At 44.4% G+C, this 25891-nt stretch overlaps 1 protein-coding gene across 5 annotated transcripts in view; it reads left to right on the plus strand.

Annotated features, from left to right (window-relative positions):
• xrcc5 (X-ray repair complementing defective repair in Chinese hamster cells 5) overlaps positions 1 to 25891 on the plus strand; it is a 187822-nt gene that overhangs the window by 80260 nt on the left and 81671 nt on the right. For all 5 annotated transcript variants that reach the window (XR_005944593.1, XR_005944592.1, XM_041201108.1 and 2 more), the window contains 4 exons: positions 12911 to 13023; positions 15607 to 15669; positions 16783 to 16920; positions 17249 to 17339. Coding sequence is in view for 3 of the 5 variants with exons in the window: in XM_041201108.1 (XP_041057042.1) it covers positions 12911 to 13023; positions 15607 to 15669; positions 16783 to 16920; positions 17249 to 17339 (405 nt within the window). In the remaining 2 variants the exon portion in view is untranslated. The remainder of the gene's footprint in view (positions 1 to 12910; positions 13024 to 15606; positions 15670 to 16782; positions 16921 to 17248; positions 17340 to 25891) is intronic.

The raw sequence follows: 25891 nt of genomic DNA on the forward strand, positions 1-25891 counted from the left end.
TGGGCTGTTGGTGTTATCTTACTTAACTCTGGATCAGCTTGTTGAGCCTCAACTCAAGATTATTTGTTGAACACCTCTTTCAGATTATCTAAGTCTGTAAAGAAAGTTTCAGCCAGCCAAATATCTGCCTGTGGTATCACCTTGAACTTCAGTGATGGACTTTGCTTAGCCCTTGCTCAGGTTATCACACATGAAGGAAAAATTCCTGGAACCTTTTCCTGTAACTGCTCCGTCTCTTTACCCTCATTTGGGCTCTCTGTAAATACGGGAGAAGCTACCACCTTCGCTCCAGTTAAATTATTTCTGGGAGTAAATCAATTCCATCCAGGGGTAACTTCTGAACAACCCTTACCATCACTGTCTCAGACAATAGGTCACACTCCAAGAATATCCGGTATAAAGGTATGGGTATATACTGTCCACCAATACCATTGACTAGAACTTTGGTTTTTAATATGCTTTCTGATGGAAAACTTATGCCTTTACCAAGCAAAAATGTTTGGCTGGCTCCCGTATCCCTGAGTATGATTAGAGGTTTAGCTGTCGCATTTGAGGGATAAGGGGTTACTTTTCCCCTTGACAAAAATTCTTTGCACCTCTTATATATCTTATTCACCTCTCCTGAACTCACAGCAGTGTTCACGCTCGGGTTTCACAGCTACAACTTGATCTTCTGTACTTTCAGTCAGGTCTTTCTGAAGTGCCCTCACGTACCACAATAGTTCCCATGGATTTCCTGCACAACTTCCAGCAATTGGCACGAACATGTCCCACTTTGTTACAATGGAAACAGTAAGGCCATCAAATATCACTTCCAGCCTCAGCACCTTCCTTTCTGTCCTGAGGATGTTCGGGGAATTACCAACTGCCCCTTCTCTTCCCTGCCTACTTGCCGTCTTTTGACCTTCCCATCTTCTAACCTTCCGGGTTTGTGAGATGGTTTGGATTTATGGACCAACTGATAATCGTCAGCAGTCTCCGCTGACTGTCTAGCTGTTACAACCCTCTGGTCTTCAACATGGGTTCTAACTACTGGAGGAAGTGAATTTTTAAAATCTTTCAGGAGAATTATTTTTGTTGTGTATGAGATGGTTTTTTAGACCAGTATGTTGAGGAACTGACTAGGGAACAGGCTACCCTAGATTTGGTATTGTGCGATGAGAAGAGTTTGATTAATAATCTTGTTGTGTGAGGTCCTTTAGGGAATAGTGACCATACCATAATAGAATCTTCATTAGGATGGAAATTGAAGTAGTCGATCTGAAACCAGGGTCCTCAATCTTAACAAAGGAAGCTATGAAGGTAGGAGGAATGAGTTGGTTAAGATAGATTGGGGAACTTCATTAAAAGGCATGATGGTGGATAGACAATGGCTAATGTTTAAAGAACAAATGTATTTTTTTTATTATTCATTCATGCGATGTGGGCTTCGATGGCTGGGCCAACCATGGCTAACAAAAGAAATTAAGGATAGCATTAGATCCAAAGAGGAGTCATATAAAGTTACCAGAAAAAGTAGCAAGCCTGAGGATTGGCAGCAGTTTAGAATTCAGCAAAGGAGGACCAAGAGATTGATTAAGAGGGCAAAAAAAGGGTATGATAATACTCGGGGCCCTGTTCTTTCCAGGCAGAAAGAACATCTACATAGATTGCGTCAGTTTCAGCTAAACAAATTAAGTGACAACTATTCGTTGGCTCATTCCTCAGGGCAATCAGGGTCAAGCTGCCTGGTTTAAATTTCAAACAATGTTTGGCTTTACCCTGAGGAATGAGTCAGTGAATAATTGTCACTTATTTTGTTTAGCTGAAACAGTCACCATCAGTGGTGCATTCTCCATTGCAACACCATGTGCTAATCAATCAGTACTCTCTTCACATACAGTATAAATTGTTGTTTTCCCCCCTTACTTTGGTATTCTTGTGTGATAAGTGCAAGATAAAGAGCTTTGACATGCCTCTTTTTACAGCAATACTCAAGTTTTGTGCTATGAAATGACTATTTAACTTGCTTGAGTCTTTTTGATGAAGTTACAAACAGAGTTGATGAGGATAATGCATTTGATGAGTATACGTAGACTTCCAAAAGGCCTTTGAAAATGTGCCACATAATAGGCTTGTCAACAAAGTTTGAGACCATGCAGTAAAAGGGACAGTAGCAGCATGGATATGAAATTGGCTGAGTGGCAGGAAACAGAGTCATGGTGAACTGTTTTTTTTTGACTGGAGGAAGGTTTAAAATGGGGTTTCCCCAGGGGTCTGTGATAGGACCCCTGCTTTTCTTGATATACATTAATGACCTAGACTTGGGTGTATAGGACACAATTTCAAAATTTGCAGATGTCACAAAATTTGGACTTATTGTGAACCATAATATGCATATTAATAACCATAATAAGCATGCTACGTGTGTTTGCACACGAACAGGAGAGAGACCTCACACTGAGTGAGACACAGCCAGAGTGAGTGTGGGTATTGGCAATTTGGTGCACAGTGAGAATTCGATGCATAGGGGAAGAGGTGCCCTTTGCATTTTTTCTTTGCTATTCAACTTCTTAAATCTTCTGAGAGTGGCCTTGCCCTGCTGCAGTAGTAGAGGCTATCAGGGAAAGGAATGACTGGTAAGTAGTGGGTAAGGTCAGTTAAGTATTTACTACTTTTATCGCTTATAGTTTAAGGTCTTTTTGTGGTTTATAGTTTGTATATTCTGTAGTAACAAGGATCAGGAAAGATGGGCCCTAGAGTAATTGATTTAAAAGATTTAATTTAAAGGGATAATTCATGGCTGGAGAGCTCAAAGCCGTGTGCTCCATGTGGGAAGCCGGGAACATTTCCAGTGTCCGGGACAAGCATGTGTGCAGGAAGTGTGTCCAGCTGCAGCTCCTGGAAACTCGGGTTTCAGAGCTGGAACGGCAGCTGAGGACACTGTGGAGCATCTGCGAGTCTGAGAACATCTTGGCTAGCATGTTTAGAGAGGTGGTCACACCACAGCTGAAGGGACTTGAGGGAAGAAGGGAATGGGTGACCACCAGGCAGTCCAAGAGAAACAGGCACATAGTTCAGGAGTCCTCTGGGGTCCTGCTCGCAAATCGATATTCCATTTTGGAGGCTGATGAGGGTGCTGGTTCCTCCAGGGAGTGCAGACAGAGCTAAGCTTCTGGCATCACAAGCAGCCTGTCTGTACAGAAGAGGAGGAAGAGAGGAAGAGCAATAGTAATAGGGGATTCTATAGTCAGGGGAACAGATAGACGTTACTGTGGCCGTCAACATGACACCAGGATGGTGTGTTGCCTCCCTGGTGCCAGGGTCTGGGATATCACTGAAAGGCTGCAGGGCATCCTGAAGGGGGAGGGTGATAAGGCAGAGGTCATGGTATATGTTGGTACCAATGACATAGGTAGAAAGAGGGATAAGGTCTTGCATCAAGAATTCAGGGAGTTAGGCAGTAGACTAAAAAGGCAGATCTCTCGGGTTGTAATCTCTGGATTACTCCCAGTGCCACGTGCAGGCGAGCTCAGAAATAGGAGAATAGCGCAGATGAATACGTGGCTTAAGAGTTGGCTCAGGAGGGATGGTTTTAGATTCCTGGATCACTGGGACCATTTCTGGGGAAGGTGGGACCTGTACAAGCGGAACAGTCTACATCTGAACCAGAGCGGGACTAATATCCTTGCAGGTGGGTTTGCTAGTGCTGTTGGGAGGAGTTTAAACTAATTTGGCAGGGGGAGGGAACACAGAATGTTAGCAGAATAGGGACACATCATAATACAGTAAAACAATCAAGTCAGAGGGAGTACAGCTGCATTATGTTTCAAGGGAGTAAGGCAAGGCTGGATGGCCTCTAATGCCAGGTAAAATGGATGAGTTAAGGGTGAGGATTGACACGTGGAATTATGATATAGTAGCCATCACTGAGATATGGTTGAAGGAAGGGCAGGATTGGCAGTTCAACATTCCGGGATATAGAATCTTCAGGCGAGACAGGGGATGGAATAAAAGGGCATTGCATTATTAGTTAAGGAGTCAGTTACTGCAGTAAGGAGAGATGATATCTTGGAGGGGGCATTGAATTAAGCCTTGTGGGTAGAGTTTAGGAATAAAAAAGAGGCAGCCACATTGTTAGGTGCTTATTATAGACCCCAGATAGTCAGCAGGAAATTGAGGAGCAAATATGTGCACAATTTGCGGAGTTGTGTAAAAACAACAATAGGGTAATTATATTAGGTGATTTCAACTTTCCCAACATTAATTGGGATAGACATAGTGTTAAGGGCTTGGATGGAGTGGATTTTTTGAAATGTGTACAGGAGAACCTTTTAGGTCAATATGTAGAGTGTCCAATAAGGGACGGCGCAGTGCTGGACCTAATTCTAGGGAATGAAGCTGGACAGGTGGCTGAGGTTGTGGTGGGGGAGCATTTTAGTGATCGCGGCCACAACATGGTACGGTTTAAGTTTGTTATGGACAAAGAAATAGACAAGTTGAAAAAAACTGTTTTGGATTGGGGGAGAGCGGATTTTAGTAAAATAAGGCAGGATCTGGCCAAGGTAGGCTGGGAACAGCTACTTGTGGGGAAATCTACAGAGGAGCAGTGGGGAGTGGTGTTCAAAAAGGAAATGGGGAGGGTACAAGCTCAACATGTTCCCTCTAGGGTGATAGGAAGGAGTAACAAACCCAGAGAACCATGGATGACCAGAGACATTCAGGATACGATGAGAAGGAAAAGAGAGGCTTTTAGCAGGTACAAGAGAGGCAAATCAGTGGAGGCATTAGTGGAATACAGAAAGTGCAGGGTGGAGCTTAAGAAAGCAATTCAGAGAGCAAAGAGGGGATATGAGAAAGCTCTGGCTGGTAAAAGTAGGGAAAATCCCAAGATATTCTATAAGTATATCAATGGGAAGAGGATAACCAGGGAAAGAGTAGAACCCATTAGGGACCAAGGTGGGGGGCAATCTATGGGTGGAACAACAGGACATGGGTAGAGTGTTGAACGAATACTTCACATCCGTCTTCACCCAAGAGAATGAGGATGAAGGTATGGAACTCAGGGATAGAGACTGCGAGGTTCTTGAACAAATTGATATAGGGAGAGACAAGGTATTGGAGGTGTTGGCAGGCTTAAAAGTGGACAAATCTCCAGGTCCGGATGATTTGTGTCCCAGACTGTTGAGGGAGGCAAGGGAGGAGATCGCAGGACCTCTGACTCAAATTTTTAATTCCTCTCTGGCCACGGAGGAGGTGCCAATGGACTGGAGAACAGCTAATGTGGTTCCGCTATTTAAGAAGGGTTGTAGAGATAGGCCAGTGAATCTCACGTCAGTGATAGGGAAACTATTGGAGAAAATTCTGAAGGAGAGAATCTATCTCCACTTGGAGGGGCAAGGTGTGATCAGGGATAGTCAGCATGGCTTTGTCAGGGTAATTTGATAAGGTGGATTCAAAATTGGCTTAGTTGTCGGAGGCAGAGGGTGCTGACAGAAGGCTGCTTTAGTGACTGGAAGCCAGTGTCCAGTGGCGTACCACAGGGATCTGTGCTCAGTCCCCTATTATTCGTCATTTATATAAACTACATAAATGATTATGTGGGGGGTAGGATTAGTAAGTTTGTGGATGACACAAAGATTGGCCGGGTGTTTAACAGTCATGTTGACTGTCTTGGGCTACAGGAACATACAGGCGAGAGGGTCAAATGGGCAGATAAGTGGCAGATGGAATTTAACCCTGAAAAGTGTGAGGTGATACACTTTGGAAGGAGTAATTTGACATGGAAGTATTCAATGAACGGCATGACACTAGGAAGTTCTGAGGAACAAAGGGTCCTTGGCGTGTGTGTCCATAGATCTCTGAAAGTGGAGGGGCATGTTAGTGGGGTGGTGAAAAAGGCATATGGGACACTTGCCTTTATCAATCGAGGCATAGATTACAAAAGTAGGGAGATCATGTTGGAGTTTTATAGAACCTTGGTGAGGCCACAGTTGGAGTATGTGTGCAGATCTGGTTGCCACATTATAGGAAGGATGTGATTACACTGGAGGGGGTGCAGAGGAGATTCACCAGGATGTTGCCTGGGATGAAACATTTAAGTTATGAAGAGAGGTTGGATAGACTTGGGTTGTTTTTGTTGGAGCAGAGAAGACTGAGGGGTGACCTGATCGAGGTGTACAGGATTATGAGGGGCATGGACAGGGTGGATAGGGAGCAGCTGTTCCCCTTTGTTGCATGGTCAGTCACGAGGGGACATAAGTTCAAGGTGAGGGACAGGAGGTTTAGGGGGGATGTGAGGAAAAACCTTTTTACCCAAAGAGTGGTGTAGGTCTGGAATGCACTGCCTGGGAGGATGGTGGAGGCAGGTTGCCTCACATCCTTTAAAAAGTACCTGGATGAGCACTTGGCACATCATAACATTCAAGGCTATGGGCCAAATGCTGGTAAATGGGATTAGATAGGTAGGCCAGGTGTTTCTCACGTGTTGGTGCAGATTCGATGGGCCGAAGGGCCTCTTCTGCACTGTGTGATTCTGTGTTAATATAGGATAGTTATAAACTTCCAAAATGACGGACAAGCTGGTGGAATGGCAGACAAGTGGCTTTTGAAATTTAATGCAGAGAAATGTGAAGTGATTCATTTTGCTAGAAAGAATGGGGAGGGATAATATAAAATAAAGGGTGTGCAGAAACAGAGAAACCCAGGATACATTTGTACAAAGCATTGAAGGTGACAGGGCAGGTTGAAAAAGCAGTTAATAAAGCTTGCATAATCCTGGGCTTTATAATTAGGGGCATAGTGTACCGAAGCAAAAAAGTTGCTTCTGATAGGGAGACGGTGGCATTGTGATAATGTCACTAGGCTAGTAATCCAGAGGCCCAGGATAATGCCCACAGGACGGGGATTCAGATCCCACCACAATTGAATTATTAAACCTGAAATATAAAGCTAGTCTCAGTTATGGTGACCATGACAGCCATCATCAATTGTTATAAAAACCCATCTGGTTCACCAATGCCCTTCAGGGAGGGAAATCTGTCACCCTTACCTGTTCTGCCCTACGTGTGTTTCAACAATGTGATTGACTCTTAACTGTCCTCTGAAATGGCTAAGCAAGCCACTCAGTTCAAGGGCAGTTAGGGATGGGCAACAAATGTTGTCCTTGCCAGCGATATCCACATCCCATGAAGGAAAAGGGAAAAAAAGCTATGATAGACACTAGTTCAGCCTCAACTGGAGTTCTGGGCATCACATTTAATGAAAGATGTGATGGGATTAGAGAGGGTGCAGAAAAGATTCACGAGAATGGTTCCAGGGATGAGGAATTTCAGTTGCATGCATATATTGGAGAAGCTGGGGCTGTTTTCCTTGGAGAAGATAAGATTAATAGGATATTTGATAGAGGTGTTCAAAATAATGAGGTGTCTGGACAGAGTAAATAGGGCATTAGATGATTAATTGAATAGAAATAATGTGCAAGGGTACGGGGAAAAGGCAGGACAATGGCACTAGGTCATAATGCTCATTTGGAGAGTTGGTGCAGACACAATGGTAATGCCATGATGGCCTCCTCCTGTGCAGCTAAAATTCTGTGATTCTGTGATAGGGAGAAACTGTTCCCGTTGGTGGAAGGATTGAGAATCAGAGACACCAATTTAAGGTGATTGGCAATAGAAGATTGGCAACATAAGGAAAAAAATTTTATACAGTATGTGTTTGGATCTAGGATGTACTAGCCTGAAAGAGTGGCGGAGACAGCTTCAGTTGAGGCTTTCAAAAGAAATTCAATACTTATCTCAGAATCACAGAATTGTTACAGTACATAAGGAGGCTATTCAGCCCATCATATCTACCAGCACTACGAGTGAGCAATTCACCTAGTGTCATTCTCCTGCCTTCCTCCCATAACCCTGCACATTCTTCCTTTTCAGATAACAGCCTAATTGTCTTTTGAATGCCTTTTTATTCATTCACGGGATGTGGGCTTCACTGGCTGTGCCAGCATTTATTGCCCATCCCTAGTTGCCCTTGAGAAGGTGGTGATGAGCTGTCTTCTTGAACCACTGCAGTCCACGTGATGTAGGTACACCCACAGTGCTGTTAGGAAGGGAGTTCCAGGATTGTGACCCAGTGACAGTGAAGGAACGACAATATATTTCCAAATCAGGATGGTGAGTGACTTGGAGGGGAACCTCTAGGTGTTGGAGTTCCCATCTATCTGCTGCCCTTGTCCTTCTAGATGGTTGTGGTCGTGGGTTTGGAAGGTGCTGTCAAAGGAGCCTTGGTGAATTGCTGCAGTGCATCTTGTAGATGGTACACACTGCTGCTACAGTGCATCGGTGGTGGAGGGAGTGAATGTTTGTGGATTTGGTGCCAATCAAGCGGGCTGCTTTGTCTTGGATGGTGTCAAGCTTCTTGAGTATTGTGGCAGCTGCACTCATCCAGGCAAGTGTGGAGTATTCCATTGCACTCCCGACTTGTGCATTGTAGATGGTGGACCGGCTTTGGGGGGGGTCAGGAGGTGAGTTACTCGTCGCATGATTCCTAGCCTCTGACCTGCTCTTGTAGCACAGTATTTATATGCTAGCCCAGTTCAGTTTCTGATCAATGGTAACCCCCAGGATGTTGATAGTGGGGGATGCAGTGATGGTAATGCCATTGAACGTCAAGGGGCAATCGTTGGATTCTCTCATGTTGGAGATGGTCATTGCCTGACACTTGTGTGGCATGAATGTTACTTGCCACTTGTCAGTCCAAGCCTGGATATTGTCCAGGTCTTGTTGCATTTGGACATGGAGTGCTTCAGTATCTGAGGAGTCGCGAATGGTGTGGAACATTGTGCAAACATCAGCGAACATCCCCACTTCTGACCTTATGATGGAAGGAGGGTCATTGATGAAGCAGCTGAAGATGGTTGGGTCTTGGAAACCACTCTGAGGAACTCCTACAGTGATGTCCTAGAGCTGAGGTGACTGAACTCCAATAATCATACCATTTTCCTTTGTGCTAGATATGACTCCTGTTTTCTGCCTGATTCCCATTGACTCTAGTTCTGCTTGGGTTTCTTGATGCCACACTCGGTCAAATGCTGCCTTGGTGTCAAGGGCAGTCGCTCTCACTTCAGCTCTTGAGTTCAGCTCTTTTGTCCGCCTTTGAACCAAGGCTGTAATGAGGTCAGGAGCTGAGTGTCCCTGGCGGAACCCAGACTGGGCACTAGTGAGCAGGTTATTGCTAAGCAAGTGCTGCTTGATAGCACTGTTGATGAACCCTGCCATTACTTTATTGATGATCAAGAGTAGACTGGTGGGGCGATAATTGGCCGGGTTGGATTTGTCCTGCTTTTTGTGTACAAAACATATGTGGGCAATTTTCCACATAGCCGGGTAGATGCCAGTGTTGTAGTTGTACTGGAACAGCTTGGCTAGGGGTATGGCTAGTTCTGGAGCACAAGTCTTCAGTACTATTGTCGGAATATTGTCAGGGCCCATATCCTTTGCAGTATCCAGCGACTTCAGCCATTTCTTGATATCATATGGAGCGAATCTAATTGGTTGCAGGCTCTGTGATGCTGGCGACCTCTGGAGGAGGCCAAGGTGAATCATCCATCTCGGAGCTTCTGGCTGAAGATTGTAGCGAATGCTTCAGCCTTGCACTGATGTGCTGGGCTCATCCAATATTGAGGATGGGGATATTTGTGGAGCCTCGTCCTCCAGTGAATTGTTTCATTGTCCACCACCATTCATGACTGGATGTGGCAGGACTGCAGAGCTTAGATCTGATCCGTTGGTTGTGAGATCGCTTAGCTCAGTCAATCATTTGCTGTTTATGCTGTTTGGCATGCAAGTTGTCCCGTGTTATAGCTTCAGCAGGTTGACACCTCATTTTTAGGTATTCCTGGTGTTGCTCCTGGCATGCCCTCCTGCACTCTTCATTGAACCAGGGTTGATCCCCTGGCTTGATGGTAATGGTAGTGTGGGGTAATATGCCGGGGCATGAGGTTACAGATTGTGTTTGAGTACAATTCTGCTGATGATGATGGTCCAAACCGCCTCATGGATGCCCAGTCTTGAGTTGCTAGATCTGTTCAAAATTTATCCCAATTTTCACGGTGGTAGTGCCACACAACATGACTGCAGCGATTCAAGAAGGCAGTTCATCACCATCATCTCAAGGGCTCTCTCCTTCGCACTGCTTTTTTGTCCCAAGCACTCATTCTCTCCTGTCGCTTTTACTTTCCCTAGCTTTTATACCCCTTGGTGCCTTGATGGCCCTAAATTCTCGCTGTATGTCATCACTTTTATTGCCCTGAACTGTTGCATTTTGTTGCTGCTTTTATTGTCCTGAACGCTCATGCTCTCTTGCTGCTTTTATGGCACTGAACTCTCATCCTCTGTCATTGCTTTTCTGGCCCCAACTCTCTCTCTCTCTCTCTCGCTGCTATTATGGAACCGAATGTGGCCCCCTCTGCCCACATTTAGGACCCATATCCTGCTCTTTCCTGTCGCTCTTACTGCCCTGAATTTTCACTTTCTCTCTTGCCACTTTGATTGTTCTGAAATCTCTCTCTCTTTCGCCACTTTTGTGGCCCTCGACTCTCACGCTCTCTTGCCGCTATGATTGTCTTGCACTCTCGCTCTCCCTTGGCACTTTAATGGCCCTGAACTCTTGCTCTCTGTCGCTAGTTTTATGGCATGGAACTTTTGCCCTCTATCACCACTGTGATGACCCTAACACTGGCCCTCTGATACCTGTTTGATGGCCCTGAATTCTCGCTTGCCATCGCTGCTTTTATTGCCCCGAAATCTCGATCTCCCTTGCTCTTTGATGGCCCCCTACCTCTCACTCTGTGTCCCTGCTTTTATGGCACCAAACTCTCACCTTCTCACTGCTTTGATAGCCCTGAACTCTCACCCTCTGACACTGCTTTTGTTTCCCTGAACTCTCATTCTCTGTTGCCACTTTGATGTCCCTGCACTTTTGCTCTCTTTTGCTGCTTTTATGGCCCCGAACTCTCTCTCTCTCTTTCTCTCTCTCTCACCGTTTTTATGGCCTCAACTCTCACTCACTTTGCCGTTTTGATGGTCCCATACTCTCTGTTTCGCTTTCGCTGTTTTTATGGCCCCTACTCTCATTTCCTTTTGCTGCTTTGATGGCCCTCAGCACTCACTCTTGCTGCTTTGGTTGTCTTTTACTCTCGCTCTCCTTTGGACCTGACGACCTCTTTTATTGCCCCAAACTTGCTCTGTGTCACTGTTTTTAGGGAAACGAACTCTTGCTCTCTCGCCTTTTTCATCGCTCCAAATCTCGTTCCTTCTTGCCACTTTTATGACCACATACTCTTGCTCACTCTGGTCACTTCAGTGGCCCCAAACTCACTCTCTGTTATTGCTTTTATGGCCCAGAACTCTTGCCATCTGTTGCTGCTTTGATGACCCAGAACTCTCACTCACTCTGCTGCTTTTATAGTCCTGAATTCTCACTCTCTCTTGCTGTTTTGATTGTCCTGAACTCTCGTTTTCTCTTAGAGCTTTGATGGCCTTGAATTCTCGTTCTCCCTTGGTGCTTTAATGACCTTGACCTCTTGCTGTCCATTGGCACTTGGCCCTGAACTCTTGCTGTCAGTTGCCATTTTTATTGCCTCGACCTCTTGCTCTGTGTCGCTGCTTTTATGTCATGGCGCTCTTGCTCTCTATCGCCACTGTGATGGCCTTGAGCTCTCATCATCTGATACTGCTTTTGTGGCCCTGAACTCTCGCTTTCTTTTGCCACTATTATGGCTTCCAACTATGGCTTCTCTCGTTGCTTTTATGGAACAGAATGTCACTCCTTCTCTCCACTTTTAGGGCCCGTATCTGCACTTTCTCCAGTCACTTCAATGGCCCCCAATTCTCGCTTTCTGTCGCCGCTTTTTTTGGCCTGAGCTCTCATTCTCGGTCACTGAATTGATGGCCCCAAAATCTCACCATCTGTTGTCACTTTGATGTCTTTGAACTCTCACTCACTCTCGCCGCTTTTAGGGTCCTGAAATGTCTCTCGCTCTCTTGCCGCTTTGATTGTCTTGAACTCTTCTTCTCTATCGGCACTTTGATGGCCCTGAACTTCTGTTCTCTGTCACCACTTTTATTGCCCCAAACTCTTGCTGTTTTGATAGCCCCAACCTCTCACTCTCTGTCTCTGCTTTTATGCAATGGAACTCTCCCCCTCTATCGCCACTTTGATGGCCCTCAAACTCTCACCCTCTGGTGCTGCTTTGAAGGGTTCAAACTCTTGCTTTCTCACTGTTTTAATGGCCCTGAACTCTTGCTTTCTTTCACTTTTATTATGGCCCTGAACTCTCGCTCTCTTTCGTCAATTTTATGGCCCCGAATCTTGCTCCTTCTCGCCAGCTTTATAGTCCTGAACTCACTCTCTCTCTGCAGTTATGGCCCTGAGCTCTCGCGCTCTCTCTCTCTCTGTTTTTATGGCACTGAATGTCACTCTTTCTCCCCACTTTTAAGCCTTGTATGTCACTCCTTCCTGCCACTTTTTTGGACCTGAACTCTCGCTCGCCACATTTATGGTGCTGAATATCGCTCCTTCTCGCCACTTTATAGGCCCAAAGTCTCTCTCTGTCCCTCTCGCCACTTTTATGGCCCCTTCTTCCACCTCCTTGCTGCATTTATGGAACCCAAGAAAAGAAATTTTCAGGGTTACAGGGAAATGGCAAGAAAATGGGACACATGAAATGGTGAGTTTCATATGTTGAGAGTTGGCACAGATGTGAGGAACCGAATGGTCTCCTTCTCAGTTGTAACTTTTCTAAGATTCTATGATTCCAATTTCATCTTATGTGGCTTGGTATCAAATTTTGTTTAAAATGTCTATTATGAGGTGCCTTGGGATGTTTTAATTTGCTAAAGGCACTGTATAATTCCAAGTTATTTTTCAGGATTCCGCTACGGTAGTGATATTATCCCATTCTCACAAGTGGATCAGGAACAGATGAAGTATAAAACAGATGGGAAATGCTTCAGTGTCCTCGGATTTACCAAGTCTTCACAAGTAAGCAATGGTAAAAATGTATGTGTTCTGTGTCCCTCAAGTCGCCAAAGCTGTTTCCTGCACATTTAACATTAAAAATCCTAACCAGCACTGTTGTAAGATTCAAGAATGCAGCTCACCACAATCTTCTTAAGGGCAGTTAGGAATGGGCAATAAATGGTGCCCTTGGGAGAGATGCATATCCCATGGACGAAAAGAGTTCCAACATGGATAGGAATGCCCAAGGATGCATACAGTAACCAAACTCACCATTGTGTATAGTAACATGGCCTGGCATATCAAGTACTGGAACATTGTCTGGTATTCTGTGTACAAGGATGTTTCCCAGAATTCCATTTATGGGAACGTTGCCTGGTATTTTGTACTTGGGAACGTTGTATTTCATGCACAGGAATATTGCCCAGCATTCTGTATACAGGAATAATGCCCAGTATTCTATACACACAAATGTTTACTGGTATTCCATGCAGAGGGACGTTGCCCAGTATTTTGTGCATGGGAACATTGTCCGGAATTCATGCATGAAGAATGTTGCCTGGCATTTTGTGTACAAGAATGATGCTCAGCATCCCATGCATTGGACAGTTGCCTGGTATTTCGTGTATCGGGATGTTGTCCGGTATTCCGTGTATTGGGATGTTGCCTAGTATTCCATATACGGGGAAGTTGTCTGGTTTTCTGTGTACGGGAACATTGCCTAGTGTTCCATGTAAGGGGGGCATTGGCCAGTATTCTGTATAAGGGTCGTTGCCTGATATTTTGTGTGCGGAAAAATTGCCTGGCATTCTTAAGTTTTTTTTTTATTCATTAGATGTGGGTGTTGCTGGCCAGGCGAGCACTTATTACCCATCGCTAGTTGCCCTAGTTCAGAGGGCATTAAGAATCAACCACATTGCTGTGTGTCTGGAGTCACATGCAGGCCAGATTTCCTTCCCTAAGGGATATTAACCAGATGGGTTTTTACAACAATCGACAATGGTTTCATGGTCAACATTAGACTAATTCCAGATTTTTATTGAATTCAAATTCCACCATCTGCCATGGCAGGATTTGAACCCAGGTCCCCAGAGGATTACCCTGGGTCTCTGGTTTACTAGTCCAGCGGCAATACGTTACGCCATATCATATTTGGTCCTGAGATGAGCTCCTGACCACACATTGGTGCCATCACTAAGACCACCTACTTCCATTCCTGTAATGTTGCTTGCTTCAACTCAACTGCTACTGAAATCCTCATCCATGCCTTTGTTACCTCTAGACTAGACAGTTTCAACGCATTTCTAACTGGTGTTTCCTGTTCTACTTTCTAAACTTGACGCCATCTAAAACTCTGCTGCCTGGGTCCTAACTCACACCTAATCATGTTTACCCATCACGCCTGTGGTTGTTGAATTACATTGGCTCCCGTTAAGCAGCGTTTCAATTCTAAAAATTTCATCCTTGTTTTCAATTCCCTGCACACCCTAATGCCCCTCTGCCCTTGTAATCTCTTCCACAACCCCAAAACCCTACTAATTCTCTGCAGTCCTTGAATTCTGACCTCTATGAAAATCCCAGATTTTAATCGTTCCACCACTGGTGGTTGTGCCTTCAGTTACCTGGGCCCCAAGCTCTGGAATTCCATCCCTAAAGCTCTCCACCTCTCTATCTCATTTTCCTCCTTAAAGATGCTCCTTAAAGCCTACCTCTTCGGCCATTACCCTGCCATATTTATTAACAACTTAGATGATGGAATAGAAAACTACATACCCAGATTTGTTGATGAAACAAAGATAGGTGATCTCGCAAGCAGTGTAGATGGAAGCATAAAACAAGATGTTGACAGATTGTTAATGGGCACAGCTGTGGCAAATGGATTTCAATGTTAGCAAATGTGAGGGCATCCACTTTAAACCTAAAAAGAATGAAACAGGGTACTTTCTAAATGGTGAAAAGCTAGAAACAGTGGGGCTACAAAGAGATTTGGGGGTCCATGTACATGGATCATTCGAATGCCCTGTTGTGAGCTCTGGCCATCTGCCTTAATATCTTTTTATGTGGCTCATTGTCATACTTTGTTTTATAATAATCCTGTGAAGCGCCAAGGGATGGGATATCATTTCTACATTTTAACCCTTTCTAATATAAAAATATGAATTAGGAGCAGGAATAGGCCATTCAGCCTCTCGATCCTGTTCCCTGTTCGATAACCTCATGGCTGATCAGATTGTGGCCTCAACTCCACAATCCTGCCTACCCTCTATAATTTTGGCCTCTTGTGCATTCCCAATTTTAATTGCTCTGCCATTGATGCCCATGCCTTCGATTACCTAGGCCCCAAACTTTGGAATTCCCTCGGCACATCTCTACGCCTTTCTACTTCAGTTTTCTTCTTTAAGACATTCCTTGAAACCCACTTCTTTCAGCAAGCTTTTCGTCATCTGACTTAATAGTTCCTTGTGTGGCTTGATGTTATAAAACTTTGATTTATAATGCTTTATAATGCTGCTGTGAAGCACTTGGGACATTCCATTACTTTAAAGGCAGTATCTAAATATAAATTGTAAATGCAAATTGATGTTATATATTTTCTATGAATTACAGATTTTGCGGCATTATTATGTTGGACGCCAGGTGCTGCAGGTGTTTGCTGCAAAGGATGATGAGGTGAGGACTGTGTTTGTAAGTCTCACTTTAACCAGCAGTTAAGTTTAAGTCTATTTTTCCCAGGTGCTATCCTTCCCATTTCCTTCAGTGTTTCCATATGGTTCAGTCTGATATTTAATTGAAAGTTCATTGCTGCAATGTAAGGAGAGAGTTAAAATGTAGAAATACCGATGGGGCCCAGGCTCAATGATGTGACTCCCACATGGTTAAAATTGCAGCGCTTTGTTCGGAGGAAGCTGTGCTGAGGCTGAGTAAACCTGGGAATCTTATCATCCACCTCCTAGCAACTGCGTCAGGGACCGTTGGTACGCAGCCTGGCCGCTGTAATTCAGTGGATGGTACATAATAGAGACATTTGGGCCAAAAGTATTAGAAAAGCTTAGGGGAAAGAAGGTGGGCATGGGGTATGGATGAGAGTGACATCGGAATGGTAGTTAAAATGTCAAGGAGCATGAGCTGCCAAAGGTTACCATGGATAACTTGTGCCCTTTTTATTACTGATGTCCCTCTCTGCTGAATTTCAGTTGTTTGCACTGACTGCACCTCCACAACTTGCAATCATTTTATAAACAGTTGACTTTGGCTGCAGTGGGAGAAACTAATTATAAAGGACTTATGATTGTATGTTCATTTATGATTCCTTTCTTGCTCCATGAGCATCAATGGATGTATTTAAAAGGTGGTTACTACCAGTTTGCACCTTAACACTGTGTTAAGGAATAGGTAGACAACTTTGAACAGTTCATTGCTAATTTCCTGCCCTCCCAGTGAGTGGGACAATTCATGCTTGGGCAGTTCTTTATGACTTCTGTTGTCTGGACATTACCTGGACCAATGGAATATATTTAAAGCTATGCTTCAGTTTGCTAAAATATTCAGCCATGTGGTTAAAGGAAGGGACTGGAATTACAGCAAAACAAATGTGTGAAAAGTCACCCTGGTATTAACTTGACCCACTTCAGATTTTGGTTAGAGATCAGAGCAATTATTTCATATAACTAATTTGCAGGGCTCCTTGCTGCCTGAGGCTCTGAAGTGTATGTGGTTTAATACTTGTAGAATTCCTTTATGTTGATATTTAAACTGCAGTTCTGTTCTTGTCTGTCTTGCCAGCATGCTTCTGTAGCCCTGTCTGCACTGCTCCATGCTTTAGAAGAACTGGATATGGTGGCGATAGTTCGTTACGTTTATGACCGTAGATCAAACCCACAAGTTGGAGTGGCTTTCCCTGTGATCAAAGACAAATACGAGGTAACGATGTCAAATTGAATGGCAAATGTAAAGACTATGTTCTTGACTTCTGAGTAAATGGAAAGAGGGAAAGTACTGAGTTTAGGCTGGAAGTGGTCACTTTTTTAAAAGAATGAACAGACAGAAATGTAAATACACCAAAGCCAGCAACTGTGAAATAAAAAAGTGTTCAGGTATTGGGACTGAACCTGAATTCAAGTTTGCTGTGTATCTTTAGCATTTGCTGATTTTTCTCTTTCACAGTGCTATAGAATTATTTTTAAAGCTCTTTCATTTTAGAAAACTCACTGTTGAACTAATTTTCACTGTTTTGCTCTTCTTCTTTCAGTGTTTGGCCTACATCCAACTTCCATTCACGGAGGATCTCCGACAGTTCACCTTCACTTCTCTGAAGAACAATAAGAAAGGAACAGTTTCAGGTGGGTGGGAATTGTGGACAGAAACTAACAGCTTCAGTTTTGGGGCTGTGCATGGATGTGAAAGTGGGTACAGAAATAAAACTCTCAAAGTTTATAAATTATGTCAAACTGCCAGCAATAGAGAACAGGCTGATCAGATACAGATGGCTGTGGACAGACAGGGAAGGTGAGCTGACATGGGAAGTTCAATACAAGCCTACTGATTCTCACAGCTACCTCGACTACTGCTCCTCACACCCCGCTTCCTGTAAGGACTCCATCCCATTCTCTCAGCACCTTTGCTTCCGTTGTATCTGTTCTGATGATGCCACTTTCAAAAACAGTTCCTCTGACATGTCTTCCTTCTTCCGTAACCGAGGTTTTCCACCCATGGTGGTTGATAGGGTCCTCAACCGTATCCGGCCCATCTCCCGTGCATCCCCCCTCACACCTTCCTCTCCCTTCGAGAACCATGATAGGTTCCCCCTTGTCCTCACTTATCACCCCACCAGCCTCCTCATTCAAAGGATCATCCTCCGCCAATTCCACCAACTCCAGCATGATGCCACCACCAAACACATCTTCCCTTCACCCCCCTGGCGGCATTCCGCAGGGATCGTTCCCTCTGGGACACCCTGGTTCACTCCTCCATCACCCCTACACTTCAGCCCCCTCCCACGGCACCTTCCCGTGCAACTGCAGAAGGTGCAACACCTGCCCCTTTACTTCCCAACTCCTCACCGTCCAAGGGCCCATACACTCCTTTCAAGTGAAGCAGCATTTCACTTGCACTTCCCTCAATTTAGTCTACTGCATTTGCTGCTCCCAATGCAGTTTCCTCTACATTGGAGAGACCAAATGCAGACTGGGTGACCGCTTTGCGGAACACTTTCGGTCTGCCCGAAACCATGACCCAAATCTCCCTGTTGCTTGCCATTTCAACACACTACCCTGCTCTCATGTCCACATGTCTGTCCTTGGCCTGCTGCAATGTTCCAGTGAAGCTCAATGCAAACTGGAGGAACAGCACCTCACCTTCCGACTAGGCACTTTACAGCCTTCCGGACTTAATATTGAGTTCAACAACTTTAGATCGTGGACTCTCTCCTCCATCCCCACCCCCTTTCCGATCCCCCTTTTTCCAACAATTTATAATTTTTTATATATATATAGTTTTTAAGATATATTTTTCTTTTCCCACCTAATTCCATTATTTTTAAATGTATTTCCATCCATTGTTTTATCTCTACCTTTTAGCCTATTTCGATCCCTTCCCCCACCCCACTCCCACTTGGGCTACCTGTCACTTGCTCGTCCTGCTTTCTACCCTTAATGTTATCATTAGCACATTCCTCAGCTAATATCACCACCGTCAACACCCCTTTGTCCTTTTGTCTATGACATCTTTGGCAATCTCTTCTTTGCCTCCCCTATCACTGGCCCTCTATCCAGCCCTACCTGTCCCACCACCCCCTTCAACCAGCTTATATTCCACCTCATTTCTATATTTCTTAGTTCTGTTGAAGAGTCATACGGACTCGAAACGTTAACTGTTTTCCTCTCCGCAGATGCTGTCAGACCTGCTGAGTTTTTCCAGGTATTTTTGTTTTTGTTTCAGTTTGCCAGTATCCACAGTACTTTGCTCCAGAGCAACTATGTCCTTCCTGTAATGTGGTGACCAGAACTGTACACAAAATTCCAGCTGTGGCCTAACCAGTATTTTATACAGTTCCATCATTACACCCCTGCTTTTGTATTCAATAACTCGCCCAATAAAGGAAAGCATTCTATACCCTTTCTTGACTACCTTGTTCACCTGTCCTGTCACATTCAAGGACCTGTGGACATGCATTCCAAGGTCTCTCATGTCTTCAACCCCTCTCAATAACTTCCCATTTATTGATTATTCCCTTGCTTTGTTTGTCTTCCCAAATGCATTACCTCACAGTTTTTTAGATTGAATTCCATTTGTCACTTCCCCGCCCATTCAACCAAATCATTAATGTCATGCTGGAGTCGACAGTATCCTCTTCACTATCAACTACACAGCCAATTTTTGTGTCATCTGCAAATTTCCCAATCATGCCTCCCACATTTAGTCTAAATCATTAATATATACAACAAACAACAAGGGCCCCAACACTGAGCCCTGTGGAACACCACTGGAAACCATTTTCTATTCGCAAAAACATCCATCAACCATTACCCTTTGTTTACCCTAGATAATGCAGCTAAATACTTGGCTAAGGAGATGGTGCAGGAGGGAGGTCTTCATGTTTCTGGACAATTGGGCTCTGTTCCAGGGAAGGTGGGACCTATTCCGATGGGGCAGTTTGCACCTGAACTGGAGGGGGACTAACATCCTTGCGAGTAGGTTTGCTAGTGCTGCTCCGGGGGGGTTTAAACCAGATTTGCAGGGGGAGGGGAACCAGAGTGTTAGAGCAGATAGTGAGGTGGAGGAGGATAAAGGTCAAGCGAAGAATGCATGTATAGACAGAAATCAAATGTTTGTACATGATATCTATTTCAATGCAAGGAGTATTGTCGGAAAGGCAGATGAGTTTAGGGCGTGGATTGGCACGGGGATTACGATGTTATTGCTATTAGTGAGACTTGGTTGCAGGAGGGGCAGGACTGGCAGCTCAGTGTTCCGGGGTTCCGTTGTTTCAGACATGATAGAGGGGGAGGGATAAAAGGGGGAGGAGTGGCATTACTAGTCAGGGAAAATATCACAGCTGTGCGTAGACAGGACAGCCCAGAGGGCTCGTCTACAGAGGCCATATGGGTGGAGCTGAGGAACGGGAAAGGTGTGACCACACTAATAGGGTTGTATTATAGACCGCCCAATAGTCAAAGAGAATTGGAGGAGCAAATCTATAGAGAGATAGCAGACCGATGTAAGAAACAGAAAGTTGTGATAGTAGGAGATTTTAACTTTCCACATATTGACTGGGACTCCCATACTGTAAAAGGGCTGGATGGCTTGGAGTTTGTCAAATGTGTTCAAGTTTTCTAAATCAATATATAGCGGTACCAACGAGAGAGGATGCGAAACTTGATCTCCTATTAGGGAACCAGACAGGTCAGGTGACAAGTTTGTGTAGGCGATCATTTTGGCTCCAGTGACCACAATGTCATTAGTTTTAAGTTAATTATGGATAAGGATAGGTCTGGTCCTCGAGTTGAGATTCTAAATTGGAGAAAGGCCAATTTTGTGGAAATGAGAAAGGATCTAGGAAGAGTGGATTGGGATAAGTTGTTTTCTGGCAAGGATGTGTTAGGTAAGTGGAAGGCATTCAAAGGTGAAATTTTGAGAGGGCAGAGTTTGCATGTTCCTGTCAGGATTAAAGGCAAAGTTAACAGGCATAGGGAACCTTGGTTTTCAAGGGATATTGGCGATCTGGTTAAGAAGAAGAGAGAGGTGTATAGGCAACAAGGAGCAAATGAGGTACTTGTAGAGTATAGAAAATGTAAGAAAAGACTAAAGAAGGAAATCAGGAAGGCAAAAAGGAGACATGAGGTTGCTTTGGCAGATAATGTGAAGGTAAACCCGAAGAGTTTCTACAAGTATATTAAGAGTAAAAGGATAGTAAGGGACACAATTGGTCCCTTGAAGATCAGAGTGGTGTTCTACGTGTGGAGCCTCACGAGATGGGGGAGATCTTAAACAGTTTTCTTGCATCAGTATTTACTCAGGAAACTGGCATAGTGTATAAAGAAGGAAGGGAAACAAGCAGTAGTGTCATGGAACATATAGAGATTAAAGAGGAGGAGGTGCTTGCTGCCTTACAACGAATAAAGGTAGATAAATCCCCCGGGCCTGACATGATATTCCCTCGGACCTTGAGGGAGACTAGTGTAGAAATTGCAGGGGACCTGGCAGAAATATTTAACATGTCCTTAGCCACGGGTGAGGTGCCGGACGATTGGAGGGTAGCTCATGTTGTTCCGTTGTTTAAAAAAGGCTCCAAAAGTAAACGAGGTAATTACAGGCCAGTGAGCCTGACGTCAGTAGTAGGTAAATTATTGGAAGGTGTTCTGCGAGATCGGATATACAATTATTTGGACAGCCAAGGGCTGATTAAGGATAGTCAGCATGGCTTTGTGCGTGGTAGGTCATGTTTAACGAACCTTGTAGAATTTTTCGAGGAGGTTACCAAGGAAGTAGATAAAGGAAAGGCTGTGGATGTTGTCTACATGGACTTTAGTAAGGCCTTTGACAAGGTCCCGCATGGGAGGTTAGTTCAGAAGGTTCAGACACTTGGTATCCATGGAGAGGTTGTAAACTGGATTCGAAATTGGCTGTGTGGGAGAAGACAGAGAGTGGTAGTGGATGATTGCTTGTCAGACTGAAGGCCTGTGACTAGTGGTGTGCCTCAGGGATCTGTGCTGGGACCATTGTTGTTTGTTGTCTGTATCAGTCATCTGGATGATAATGTGGTGAATTGGATCAGCAAGTTTGCTGATGACACTAAGATTGGAGGCATCGTGGACAGCGAGGAAGGCTTTCAAAGCTTGCAGAAGGATCTGGACCAACTGGAAAAATGGGCCAGAAAATGGCAGATGGAATTTAATGCGGAAAAATGTGAGGTGATGCATTTTGGAAGGACAAACCAAGTTAGGACATACACAGTAAACAGTAGGGCACTGAGGAGTGCGGAGGAACAAAGGGATCTGGGAGTTCAGATGCATAATTCCTTGAAAGTGGCGTCATAGGTAGACAGGGTTGTAAAAAAAGCTTTTGGCATACTGGCCTTCATAAATCAAAGTATTGAGTTTAGGAGTTGGGATGTTATGGTGAGGTTGTATAAGACATTGGTGAGGCCAACTTTGGAGTATTGTGTGCAGTTCTGGTCACCTAACTGTAGGAAGGATATCAGTAAGATTGAAAGAGTGCAGAGAAGATTTACTAGGATGTTGCCGGGTCTTCAGGAGTTGAGTTACAGGGAAAGATTAAACAGGTTAGGACTTTATTCCTTGGAGTGTAGAAGAATGATGGGAGATTTGTTAGAAGTTTACAAAATTATGAGGGGTATAGACAGAGTAAATGCGAGTAGGCTCTTTCCACTTAGATTAGGAGAGATAAACACGAGAGGACATGGCTTTAGGGTGAAAGGGGAAAGGGGGAACATTAGGGGAAACTTCTTCACACAGAGAGTGGTGGGAGTGTGGAACGAGCTACCATCTGATGTGGTAAATGCGTGCTCACTCTTAAGTTTTAAGAATAAATTGGATAGATACATGGATGGGAGAGGTCTGGAGGGTTATGGACTGGGTGCAGGTCAATGGGACTAGCGGAATAATATTTCGGCACAGACTAGAAGGGCCGAATGGCCTATTTTTCTGTGCTGTAGTGTTCTGTGATTCTGTGGTTTCCTGTCACTGAGCCAATTTTGGACCCAATCTGCCACCTTCCCTGTATCCCATGAGATCTCACTTTCCTGACCAGTTTGCCATGTGGGAACTTGTCAAATGCCTTCCTGAAATCCATGTAGATAGCATCCGCTACACTACCCTCATCAATCCTCCTTGTTACTTCCTCAAAAAAATTCTATTGTTAATAAGACCATGCTGACTATCCCTGATCACTCCATGTCTTTCTAAGTGACAGTTTATCCTGTCTCTCAGAATTGTTTCAAGTAATTCGCCCACCACTGAAGTCAGACTGACTGGCCTATAATTTTCTGGCCTATCCCTCGCACCCTTTTTAAATAATGGTACAATGTTCGCAGACTTCCAATCCTCTGGGAACTCACCTGTATATGGTGAGGGTTGGAAAATGATCCACTGAGCATCTGCTATTTCCTCCCTGGCTTCCTTCAACAGCCTGGGATACAGTCCATCTGGCCCTGGTGATTTATCCACCTTCAAGGATGCCAGTCCCTCCAGCACTTCCACTCTCAGTATGCTTACTGTATCTAATATTTCACACTCCTCCTCTTTAACTAGAATGTCTGCATCACCCCTCTCCTTAGTGAAGACAGAGACAAAATACTCATTGAGAAACCTGCCTACATCTTCTGTATCAACTCACAAGTTACCGTGCACATCTCTGATAGGCCCTACCTTTTCCTTAGCTATTGTCTTGCTCTTAATGTACTGGTAAAACATCTTAGGAATTTCTTTGACTTTACTTGTCAATATTTTTTTTGTATCCTCTCTTTGCTTTCCTAATTTCCAATTTTACTTCAAACCTGCACATTCTATACTCCTCTAGTCTTTCTACAATATTAAGTCTTTTGTGACAAGCTTTCTTTTTTGTATTATCTTGGCCTGTATGCTTCTGGATAACCAGGGGGCTCTAGATTTGGCAGTACTTTGTGGGAACATGTTAACACTGTGCTCGTAGAATCTCACCTTTGAATGCCTCCTGCTGATTTGACACAGTTTTTTCTCCTAATAACTGTATCCAGTCCACTCTTGCCAGTTCACCTCTCAGCTTTGTAAAATTTGTCTCCCCACAATTTAGAACCTTCAGTCCTGTGCTATCTTTGTCCTTGTCCATAATGATGCTAAATCTAACCAAATGATGGTCACTATCTCCAAAATGGTCCCCCACTGCTACTTCATCTGCTTGCCCAGTCTCATTTCCTAAGACTAAATCTAGAATTACTCCCCTCTCGTTGGGCTTGTGACATGCTAGTTAAAAACATCTCTTGAATGCAGGTTATCAAAGGGATAAAACTAAAGGCTCTGTATCTGAATGCACGAAGCATTTGAAACAAAACGGATAAATGAAGAGTGCACATAGAAGTAAATAAGTACGATTTGAGACATTACAGAGACATGCAGATGGACATGGATTGGGACCTGAATGTTAAAGGGTATAGGACGTTTAGAAAGGACAGGAATGGAGGAAAAGGTGGAGGAGTGGCCCTGTTAGTTAATGATGGTTTCAGGACAATAGAGAGGGATGACCTAAGTTCAGGAAACCAGGATGTGGAAGCGGTTTGGGTAGAGACGGGAAATGGTAAAGGCAAGAAGTCACTCGTGGCAGTCGTGTACAGGCCCCCTAATGGTAACCACATGGTAGGGTGGTGCATAAAGGAGGAAATAATATGAGCTTGTCAGAAAGGCATAGCGATAATCATGGGAGATTTCAATCTACATATAGACTGGAAAAGTCAGATGGGCAAAGATAGCCTAGATGAAGAGTTCATAGAGTCATAGAAGTCTACAGCACAGAAAAAAGCCCTTCGGCCCACCGAGTCTGCGCCGGTCAAACAAGTACCCAACTATTCTAATCCCATTTTCCAGCACTAGGCCCATAGCCTTGTATGCCATGGCATCACAAGTGTACATCCAAATACTACTTAAATGTTATGAGGGTTTCTGTTTCTGCCACCCTTTCAGGCACTGAGTTCCAGATTCCCATCACCCTTTGGGTAAAAAAATTCTTCCTCACATTCCCCGTAAGCCTCCTGCCCCTTACCTTAAATCTATGCCCCCTGGTTATTGATCCCCCCATCAAGGGGAAAAGTTCCTTCCTAGCATCAGGATGGTAAGTTGCCTCCCTGGTGTTAGGGTCAAGGATGTCTCAGAGCGGCTACAGGACATTCTGAAGGGGGAGGGCGAACAGTGGTCGTGGTACACATTGGTACAAATGACATAGGTAAAAAAAAGGGATGAGGTCCTAAAAGCAGAATATGGGGAGTTAGGAAGTAAGTTGAAAAGTAGGACCTCAAAGGTAGTGATCTCAGGATTACTACCAGTGCCACGTGCTAGTCCGAGTAGAAATAGCAGGATATATCGGATGAATACGTGGCTGAAGAGGAGGTCTGAGGGGGAGGGTTTCAGATTCCTGGGACATTGGGACCGGTTCTGGGGGAGGTAGGACGAATACAAACTGGGTGGGTTACACCTGGGCAGGACCGGGATTGATGGCCTTGGGGGAATATTTGCTAGAGTGGTTGGGGATGGTTTAAACTAAAATGGCAGGGGGATGGGAACCTTTGCAAGGAGTCAGAGGAAGGGGAGTCAAGGACAAGAACACAAGACAGAAAGGGGTATAAGAGAAGTGATATGAAGAGAAATCAAGGGCAAGAATCAAACAGGGCCTCAGTGAAAAATAATGGGAACGGGACAAGTAATGTTAAAAAGACAAGCCTTAAGGCTTTGTGCCTTAATGCAAGGAGCATTCGCAATAAAGTGGATGAATTAACCATGCAAATAGATGTAAACAGGTATGATATAGTTGGGATTAGAGGTAGTATTAGATCCAAGGAAGAGGCATACAAAACAAAATAAAAATACCTGGAAAAACTCAGCAGGTCTGACAGCATCTGTGGAGAGGAACACAGTTAACATTTCGAGACCGTATGACTCTTCAACAGAACATGGCTGCAGGGTGACCAGGTATGGGAACTGAACATCCAGGGATATTCAGTATTTAGAAAGGACAGACAAAAAGGAAAAGGTGGTGGAGCTGCATTGCTGGTTAAAGAGGAAATTAATGCAATAGTGAGGAAAGGCATTAGCTCCGATGATGTGGAATCTGTTTGGGTAGAGCTGAGAAACACTAAGGGGCAAAAAGTTTTAATGGGGGTTATATATAGACCCCCAAACTGTTGTGG

This window comes from Carcharodon carcharias, chromosome 12 (assembly GCF_017639515.1).
Source record: "Carcharodon carcharias isolate sCarCar2 chromosome 12, sCarCar2.pri, whole genome shotgun sequence".
In the NCBI taxonomy this organism is placed as follows: domain Eukaryota; kingdom Metazoa; phylum Chordata; class Chondrichthyes; order Lamniformes; family Lamnidae; genus Carcharodon; species Carcharodon carcharias.